We start from the raw sequence: 10876 nt of genomic DNA on the forward strand, positions 1-10876 counted from the left end.
GAATTTGTCACTCTCCTAGCTTCTTTCTACCTTTGGTGCCCTTAAGTGAATTTCTGACTGCATATAATGTACCAAATGCAAATTTTCCCGCAGGCCCTTGAATTTACTAAGTCCCATTTTTAAATTTACGAGTCAAGGGTAACTTATAAAAAGCACGGATTTACAAATTTTTATTTTCAAGGTCCAAATGGAATTTCGGAACATGGTGTTTATCATAATAAGGTATCCATTGTAACAAATTACTCCGAAGTAAAGAAATTCTTAGCTTATCTTAATACTTTGTATATTACAGTAGAACCCAATTGTCAACATTTTTTTCTTATAATTATACACTACTATGGACTATGAAGTATGAAATAAGCTGAAGTGAATGCATTTATTAACAATACAGCTATTAATTGATGATTTAATCCCAATCAATTTGCCGAATTGGTGATTTTGTCATCATATATACTTCCAGAAATTATATCACTATCATAATTCCACCTATCACTCCAATATTTAATTCAAAAAACATCGACTCTTCTCACTCTGACTCCTCAAATTAAACACAGTCACACTCACTCTCATCTCTTCTATCCAAAAATCAGAACCTTGATCCTAATCACATGCACTTGGCCGCTTACACACCATATTCCGTGTCCAAAACGCACACCCAATATATCCTCAATCAAGTAAAGTTTGACTCACTTTGGTAAGACTTTCATCTCAGATCCTAATATATGGAAAATGAAACTAATTAAATGAGGGTGCATAAGGGTTTGAACCCTTTCATTTATCTCATACACCCAAGTGCGTGACGTGTTTGCCCATAATAATGGACCTAAAACAATAAGACGAGGTTTAAAGTCTGGTTAGGATACTTTTCCTCGCCATAATTACATGGAGTGTAAAAAAACGAAAATCTCCTTATATCTATCAACAAAACAAAGAAAAAAGAAAAAAATATCGTTGTCTCCTGTGGCTATAAATTCTACTCGTCACCTACCTTCTAAACGCTTCCTTTTTCTCTTCAGAAGCACACAATCCTCTTTCACACTAGCCCAACATAAACATATTACTTTGAAAAATAATCCCCAAAAAAAAAATAAAAAAATGGGAATAGTAGAAGAAGCTCATAATGTAAAAATAGTAGGTTCTGGTACAAAAGTAATAGTATTAGGACATGGGTTTGGAACAGACCAATCAGTTTGGAAACATTTGGTACCTCATTTAGTTGATGATTATAAGGTTGTTTTGTATGATAATATGGGAGCTGGAACTACTAACCCTGATTACTTTGATTTTGAGAGGTACTCTACTTTGGAAGGTTATGCTTATGATTTGTTGGCTATTTTGGAGGATTTTAAGTTATCTTCTTGTATTTTTGTTGGTCATTCCGTTTCTGCTATTGTTGGTGCCATTGCTTCCATTATGCGCCCCGATCTTTTCTCTAAGCTCATTTTAATCTCCGCTTCTCCGAGGTAAGACATTTTATTACCCCGTTCGTTTTTTTAAGTACTACCTTCATTTCATATTATTTGCAACGATTAGACATTTTTCCTCTCTACTTAATGTCAAATCATTACAAATAATATAAAACGAAGGTAGTAACATAAATAATACTCCGTACTTCATACTTGGTAGTATATATAATAATCCGGCCTATGATTGAATTGGCTTAATTTTGAATAATTTATTATTAAATTATATATCGAAATTGTAATAAGACTATGGCTTTTGAAATTGGAAATGTTATGTGTTACGTACTTGTAATGTTTGGATTAATCGAAGAATATGGTTTACATTTGGATTGTCCATGTTATTAAATTGGATTAGTATCTGTCTATGTCGAAAACGTTCTTTGAAACTGTCCTTCATAATTTAGCTAAGAGTGTGCTATTTTGATTTTGCTTCTTTAATGGTGAATAATTGCTAGAGGTTTAGGTTGTGTGTGGTTGAAAGAAAATTTTAGTTTTCCCATTTTGTTTGTTGTTTTTAAAGGGATGTAAGAAATAAGGGTTGAAAATATGTTCTTTATCTTAGAGGACTAGTACCACAATTTTCCTTCTTTTTGTTTCTCCTCCTTTCCTCTCCTTCATTACAACAATTTCATATCATTATATAATTTTCTAGTTTAATACATCTGGTAATTGATGGTCCTATTAATGATGTACATGCGTTGATAAAATTCTATGAAAAAATAAATTTAGTTCAATACAAGTATATTTTCTTCAAACCAAACACAACTAAATGCTTGAAATGTCGAATTCCTTACACACTTACGGAGTAGTTCATCACTTCGTATATGGTTGGTTTGTTGAAAATTGATTTGTTTGGAAAAAAAAATGCGCTTTTTGGCCTATTTGCTTGCTACATGTACTAACAAAACCGAAGAACAAAATGATATCGATAAAGTCTCATTTGGAATACTCTGCCGTAGAATTTCAAGTGATTATTAACATTATTTGGTTAGTGATGGGCGAAAAATATATGTGGTCATGTGGAGGACTGGCTTTTCGGCTAGACCTCCGAATTTCCTTCTTGTTTGTTACGTCAATAATTTCTGATACACATGCTAATGTTGATCCAACCTCACCTTGTGTCTCAACCTATGGTTTTTCTTGATCCAATATTGTGCAGAGTACGTATAGGAATCAATTCCCATTGTTTGTGATTTGTTTTGATGGTAAGAGTGAAAACGGTATTAGAATTTTTTTTGCTCGAAATATGTTTTCCAACCGATGATACATTACACAGCCTTAATGTAGAACATATTTTTATTATGTCTATATATGGTCTTGGATATCCTGTAATCTGTTTACAGATGATTGATTAGAATGTATCTTTATTATTTGCTGCTCTGATCTGTCCTGATTTTCGAGCCTTTTATGTGGTAGAAGTTTCATGTTCATATCAGTTTCTCCTAGCAAGTGGGATGAAGTGATAGAACTGGGGTCTGTAATGCTAGTGACACACCATAAAGTCATCACATGGGTTGTCTAAACTCTGAGTCTTTATGTATCCCCAATTATTTTCCAGGTACTTGAACGATGTTGACTACTATGGAGGGTTCGAGCAAGAAGACCTAGACCAACTATTTGAGGCAATGCAGTCCAACTACAAGGCTTGGTGCTCGGGTTTTGCCCCATTAGCAGTGGGTGGGGATATGGACTCAGTAGCTGTCCAAGAGTTCAGCAGGACCTTATTCAACATGAGGCCTGACATTGCCCTTAGCGTGGCTCAAACCATTTTTCAAAGCGACTTTAGGCAATTGCTCTGTCATGTGACTATTCCTTGCCACATTATTCAGAGTATCAAAGACTTGGCTGTTCCAGTGGTTGTGTCTGAGTATCTCCATCAGAATCTTGGAGGAGATTCTATCGTCGAGGTCATGTCATCAGAAGGCCATCTTCCTCAGTTGAGCTCCCCTGACAGTGCGATACCAGTGCTCTTACGACACATTCGCCATGACATAGTTGCCTAGTCTAAAAAATAAGTAGCATTGAGCTTTGTTTAGTTCCTGTTCTTGTGTGTTTAACGTGATTAGGCAAAAATAACTAATAGTAGCATGTTGATTTTTCATGCAAGTGTATCAAATAGCAGTGTCATTATTATTATGGGAGGCATACATATTGTGCATAAGATTGTAGCCATACTTGTTTCAATGATTTGAAATTAAAATAGGTACTGTATTATGTTTTGATGTTTGATCTGCCAAGATATTTACCTAGACTTTTGGTCATACTTCGTATCAAATGTAGTAATGGCTATTGTCAAAAGAATTGCATAATGATACAAAATGGGATCACCGGATCAATATATAATTCTTAGCTTCAAAATCACCTAAATAAGTAAATTTGTTATCTTCCAAAACTTGAGAAGTGAAACTCACATAGTCACATAACAAGTGAGTTATCTTGTATTCTATTATATATGCTCGAGTGTACTTAACGACATGCTCTATGCACCTAGCAATTTTAATGCACGTGCTTCCCATACACCAGGTTCAAGATATAAACATGATGAATTGAAAGGAGTGAGGATTTATAGAAGCTAAAATTCTGATGAGAGTTTCATATTTGGTGCTTGTGTGCTTGGAGGTGGTGGGTCTTGATGGTTAAAAATAACTTCCTAAAACTCTATGAATGTCAAAATGAATGTCAAAATGTTTCATTTTCTGGTGTTTACAGAGCCACAAGGATCCGCGAGAATCGATTTCAAAATCTCATGGGAGGGAAGCTCTTATCGCTTAAGTTATACTTCGTATCCTTTACTCTTCAAAATCTTGCATTTATTTTTTGCAATAACTTTTTAAAACATATTTACTTTAAACCCTTGTAAATTGTTGTAAGACATTAAGACCCGCCCTGCCCCATTATTAGACAGTCATATAATAACCCGCCCCATTTATTTATCAGATGAAACTAACCCATTTATAACCGGTGGCGGGTCATGGTTTATACAAGTAATAGGGATCCAAGGCCTCCAATCCTACCCCTCTCTCAATTATTCATTGAAGCGCACTCATCGTTCTCCATTGAAGCGCAGTCCACGTTTTCCGCTGAATCTAATTCTCGTATCCCTCATTGAAGCAGCTTCTGAGGTAAGCTGTTTGTTTTTGTTATAATCATATCAATTTCAGAATCTAGGGTTTACATTTGATATAATTTAATTTAATTATCAGTTCATTAAGTTTAGGGTTTGAAAATCTGAACTATTGGTTCTTAATTCTAATATTATGAATCATCATAACCAAAAGAAATGAAAATTATGAGCCTAATTTGATTATTGAATCAAATATCCCTAAAATTATGTGTTTTTCGAGATAATTGAATATGAAATTAGATCTCTTTTCCCTGGGCGGCCTATTAAATTATCCAACAATCTCAAGTAAATTATTCGATTATCATTTTTTTAAAATGTTTGATTATCTTGCAAATATTATTGTGTAATTGTCAAACGTAATCAAGATCTATCCCTTGTCGTTGTATTCATTTACTTATCTGATCTGATCAGAAAAAAGTTTAACTTGAGTGAATATTGCAAATTTGAAATTGACTTTTTGTTGTTGTAATTTGCGTGAGCTTAGTTTCCTTGCAGCCATGAAAAGTTGTTTTCTTACTTTGGTATTGTTGAAATCTATGGTTCTTAATGTAATGTTTAACCTAAAAGCAATGATTTTACATGTGTAGTTGTTTACCTGTGGCAAGATTATAATCATGATTAATGTTAGTTTGAGAACCATCATCGATATTAGTATGAGAATCATGATTAATGTTAGCTTGAGAACGATGATTGATGTTAGTGTTCATGCATAGGTATGAGATGCCTCAAGTTAAGGCATTCAACCATTCCTCTAGTATTCCGTTGCTTTCACATCATGGTTCTATCTATGGTGCTTTCTTGCTCCCCCGTACCACAATGTTTGGCCCGTCAATTGCCTTGATTGTCCCTCAATATGACAAGGAGCTATGTTCTCCATTTAACTTTCCCTTCTGGGTCCATCATTTTGCTAAATTGTTGTGATTATTTACAAGTTTCTCGATACCGCTTCTTTCTCTTTTTATTTGAAAAATTAACGGTCTAGAGCTTGCTAAGTAATTTTTTGATTATTTACAAGTTTCTGTTAAACGGCCAACAAAATTGATTGTGGTCAAGAATTTAGTCATCAACAGAGTTTGCATAGTCAGGATATAAGGTTATCCATTGTTTATCATTCCTATATAACCAATTTGATGAGCCATCTGCTCCCAGCTCCTCCTATCTAACCTGCAAGCATTTGATAGTATAAACTAGCAGTTTGTCCTTTTGTGCTTCTTTTCATTGTAAGTTATAGCCTACAGTCCATTCGCAGAGAAGCTATAATCATGCTATGGTATCCTTAGTCTGACTAAGAGGAGGAAATCCTGATACTGGAAAATAGCTCATGGAGTGTTTGGGGCTCTTTATGCTGCCATGTTTACAACATCTACTGTAAGAACTTTTGCTATGGTATTTACTTCAAAAAATTCATGGATGAAGTTGTTGACACTCTTGTTGACTGTTAACCCCATACTTTAACAATAAATGGTGACTGCACAACTTAAAACCCCCCTATCAAATATGTGTCCTACCCTAGTTCTGGCTACTATTGTCCTTTAACAAATAGAAAGTGCTTTGCAAATTAACTTTCTAATTGACTACTCTTTAACAATATGTATCCCACCCTAGTTTAGCAATGCAGCATGACTTTCTAATTGTAATTACTTGTCAGACTTACTGGAAGCGATGCAGCATGACTTTCTATGCTGAATTCTATCCTGTTGTACGAGCCGCTTTCGCAGGGGTGGCTAGGCTGCTAACTTGCTTGATCACATATGCTGTCATAGTGTCATTTACTTCTGCATTGTCTGAGGACTCTGACCTCATATTCTCTTAAATGTACCAAGAAACTACTAGTTATTAGGCCTGGTGCTAATCTTATTTGACTATGCCGTTGATTATCTGCAAGCTCTTGTTAGGTAGAATATGAAGAAGGAAAAGAAAAATAGGAGGTCTTAAAGCTGTTTCAATAGTGTTTTGAAGGTTTTTGAAGCTTGTTAACATTGATAATATGAAGCATAGAAATGCAAGGTAGATTTTAGAAGAATGACTTGTGCAGGAGATTATTTACAATGACTTTGGATATCACAGACTATTATTAGGCCATGCAGTATTTGGAGGGGAAAGAGGACATTACGATCAATTTATATTAGCTATGTTATGTTTAAATGGTGAGATTATGAGTGATCTAGACATTTGTGATGCACTTCAATTATACTATCCTTTGGTTTTTGAACCAATGGTATACCCTTTTTACTACCACTTGCACAAATATATGATGAGCCTTATAACAGAATGAGCCCTTTGTGGTTTGGTTAAAGTAGGAAATGTTGCCTTATAATTGATTTCTGGTTGCTTCATTTCCTTGTTTATGTAGTTTCATGACCTTTCATAGTTTCATCTATAACTGTTTTCATATTTACATTACTTAGATTTAGGTGATTTGAACTTATTTTAGTTAAGGTCAAGTTAGGTCTGGTCTGAATCTTTTTGGTGTGGTCTGTCTCGATATGACCAAAGGTTTACTGTATGCTGATGTCAATGTTTAACTTCAAAAAAATTATCATGCTGTGTCATCTTCATAAATTTTATTTGGCCAGTTTAGGGTTGTGTTTACTTAACTTGAAAGGCTGTAATGAAGTGATATGATGTGAACCTATATTTTGGTTTGATCGTATTATGCTTTTATGTAAATATTTAAGAAAGAATATTTACAAGTGGGATCTTATTCATCTCTTGATGTATTTTTTAAATATCAATGTACCACAAATCCACAATGTTTGGCCCGTCAATTGCCTTGATTGTCCCTCAATATGACAAGGGGCTATGTTCTCCATTTAACTTTCCCTTATGGGTCCATCATCTTGCTCACTTTTTAGTGTTGATGCTGTAAATTAATTATTGATTAAATGTTGTCATTATCTTATGTTCCTGGATTGTTTGTGCCAAGTATATCTTCAACTTCAGTGTTGTGTTACTGTTAGTGTATGGGTTGGTATGATTGTTCGTGATGCAGAGGAAAATAATTTTGTCCTGATTGCCAATTGGCATATTTTGTTTTCCAAATTTTATTACTTGTTGCTACTCGAGAAAGAATAAGATTTTGAAGTATATTAAGATTTTGGAGGGGGCAGATTCTGCTTTCATGGATTGGTTTTCTTTCTCTTGTTAGCTTGAAAAATTAAGGGTATAGAGGGCTTGCTAAATTATTGTGATTATTTACAAGTTTCTGGATACCGTTTCTTTCTCTTTTATTTGCAAAATTAATGGTCTATAGCTTGCTAAGTAATTGTGATTATTTATAAGTTTCTGTTATTCTGATAAATGTAGACCGCTAATATTTTCTTGTTTGAAAACTGGAAATGGCACCAATAAGGCCCTGTTTTCTTCACCTTATAAAAAATAATGTTTAAGTAAAAATAATTTCAGTTGTGTAAAATTAAGTTTAGTTCAGTAAAAATAATTTCAGTTCAGTAAAAATAAGTTTAGTTCAGTAATATTCAATTTTCTTAAAGAAGAATTAAATAGAGAATCAGTAAAAATAATTTCAGTTTAGCAAATTTCAGTTCAGTAAAATTAATTTAAGTTCAGTAAAAATAATTTAAGTTCAACAAAGGTAATTTTTTTTTTCAGTAAAAATAATTTCAGTTTAGCAAAAATAAGGTGAAACTTTCACAAAAGTGAAGGGGATGGCTGTTGTCTGTGATTGGTTGGTCTTGATTTTTTTTTATGTTCCTTTCTTTCTTTTTTTAAGGCCTGTGGGTCTGGTTTGGTCCTTTTATGTTATGCACCAATCATTGGCTAATTGCCTTGCGCTTGGTTGATTTCTCTGAGGCTCTTGCTAAATTTTATTACCTCTTATTGACAAGCAGGATGGCAGAGCAAGAGGCTCCATTTGTCCCAAGGGAGAAGATTCTCGAGAGGCAAAAGTATTTCCAAAGCATTCAGAAGCATACATATCTTAAAGGACCCCTCGACAAGGTCACCTCTGTTGCCATTCCTATTGCTCTTGCGGCTACATCATTATTCCTGATTGTAAGTCGTTCTTTTTTTTTTTTTTTTTAAAAAAAAAAAATTCTTATTTATTTTCATTTTTATTTTAAGTGAACTTTGCTTCATGTCCTCAGTTCTCACTTTTGGTTATTTGTCACTTTTCACTTTTTTCCTTCAGGGTAGAGGGATCTATAACATGTCTCATGGAATTGGGAAGAAAGAATGATGAGGCAATATTACTTGTTGGCAGCTAATGGATTGGCTATGACTTGATAATTATGTTGAAATATGCTTTCAAATTGTAGTTTTGTTTTCATTTCAAAGTTCCATTGGCTGCAATTTTAAAAAAATAATACATTAGTTCGTAATAATTGTATCATTACTGTTGGATGCTGGGTTTTTTTTTAAATTGTGTACCCCTCAGGCCTTTTGACTCTGGTGTTGCATTTTGCTTGGTATTGAAAAGCAATGCTTTTATGCTATTTGTACATTTGTTTCGGATTTTGCCGAAAATATTTTTTGAATTAATTGGTCTGAGTCCTTTGTAGTTTGTTCCATTTTTGGAATAGTCTGCAGTATACATACAGTATCATGTATGATTGTATTAGTAGTTTTTTACTGGCAAGATTATGCAGATAAGCTTCATTGCCATTTTATCGTGATGTGTAGGATTGTCGGGGTAATATATGAGAATTTTGGTGTGTATTAGCATTGTGTGAAGTTTGCCCTTGGAATAAGGTGAATAATGTATTGAAGAAACAAGGTACTGATACCTTTCTCTACAGTTCATCTATATGAAAGATTAATTTCTCACAATGTAAATTTTTTTTTTGAGGCATGAGGGGGGCTAATCCAATAGGTTAAAACTTTAGGTATCTAGTTTGACTTTCGATGATGACAGGTTCGATAATTAAAATGATAGTGATTGTTTGTTTGGCATGAAATATCAAATACAGCTCCATAAGAAGTGAAAGATAAATTGTGGTGTTGTTTGGTTGACGAAACTTTGAAATGTCATACTTAAAGTTTTACTTCCCACAAAATGATGATGTATGTGAATATTGTTGTTGCACACGGTGCATTATTTAACTACATATTTTCTTTTCATATCATTGTAATTTATAATCTTCTTTGGCAAAGTTTTTTCATCTAATCGTGATTGTAGGATTTTTTTTTTTTTTTTTTTTTTTTTTGTGCATCAAAAACTCCTTTTTTTTGCACAGGCATAAATATTTATCCCATTACTACAAAATGCTTGGGAGTAAGGGGATTCTCTTACCTCTCTCTACTCTTAAGGGTTGACATACGAAACTGAACTGACTAAACTTGTAAAAAGTGCCGATTCAGTAGGATTTTTCATCTTACCTTTTAAAAAATAAAAAAAATATATGCCTTATAGGGGCACTTACTACAAGTCTACAAGTTATTTATTAAAACTAATAACATAAACACGAACTTCGAACTATATTATAGGATAGTGTACAATATAAAGTGAAATACGAAGTACCAGCAGTTGGAATCTCTTGAAAAAAATACCCAAAAAAAAAGAAAAAAATTTCATACGAAATTCCGTACTCTTGATTTCATCAAATTCGTCTGTCTTAACTATGGGCCCACCTTTAACGCGTCACAAAACGCCAATTGGTCTTGGCTGCACTCTAGTGCAGCCAAGATAGCTACAACAAGTGAAGCCCAAAACGCGCGGCCCAAATAAAAAATGAACATTTAGTTGAAAAATATGAACACGAAAAAAAATGAACATGTAATAACAAAAAATGAACACGTAAAAAAAATGAACATTTAATACTAAAAAGTGAACATGTTATAAGGAAATGATCATTTATTAAAAATGAATCTGATTATCATATAATCATAAATTTGCTAGACCACGACCTTAAAAATGAACATTTAGTTAGCAAAATGAACACATAAAAGAAATTAAAAAAAAAAAAAGAATATTCAGTAATAAAAATGAACATTCAGTAATAAAAAGTGAACATGTCAAAAAAAAAAAAAAAAAAAAAATGAACATTTAGTATATTAGAAATGAACCTTTATCATACAACCATAAAATTAGGATCATATACATCGGAAATTCTCCAACCTAAAGGCAAATTCATTGTACATATCATATACTTCTTCATCACTTCTTACTTGTTTCTTCACTAATTCAGAGTCTTTATCTTCTACAAATACAATTAATCTGTATTCACTAAAATATAACAAATAATCAAAATTTTCATAATCATCACAAAATATGTTCATAATAATTATTTAGAATGTTCATATATATAATCATCAATACATGTACAATACTTAA

At 33.1% G+C, this 10876-nt stretch overlaps 1 protein-coding gene across 1 annotated transcript; it reads left to right on the forward strand.

The window, feature by feature from the left end:
• Positions 1-983: 983 nt before the first annotated feature.
• LOC145601497 (karrikin insensitive 2 receptor CA-like) lies at positions 984-3685 on the forward strand. The gene is made up of 2 exons (XM_081657523.1): positions 984-1463; positions 3022-3685. The coding sequence occupies exons 1-2, from the start codon at positions 1096-1098 to the stop codon at positions 3464-3466; spliced, it is 813 nt and encodes a 270-aa protein (XP_081513649.1). The 5' UTR covers positions 984-1095; the 3' UTR covers positions 3467-3685.
• Positions 3686-10876: the final 7191 nt, after the last annotated feature.

This window comes from Chenopodium album, chromosome 21 (genome assembly GCF_948465745.1).
Source record: "Chenopodium album chromosome 21, dcCheAlbu1.1, whole genome shotgun sequence".
Taxonomy (NCBI): domain Eukaryota; kingdom Viridiplantae; phylum Streptophyta; class Magnoliopsida; order Caryophyllales; family Amaranthaceae; genus Chenopodium; species Chenopodium album.

Coding starts and splice junctions, on each gene's coding strand:
- LOC145601497 (XM_081657523.1), top strand. CDS start 1,096: ATGGGAATAGTAGAAGAAGCTCATAATGTAAAAATAGTAGGTTCTGGT. Junction 1,464..3,021: donor TTAATCTCCGCTTCTCCGAG/GTAAGACATTTT, acceptor ATTATTTTCCAG/GTACTTGAACGATGTTGACT.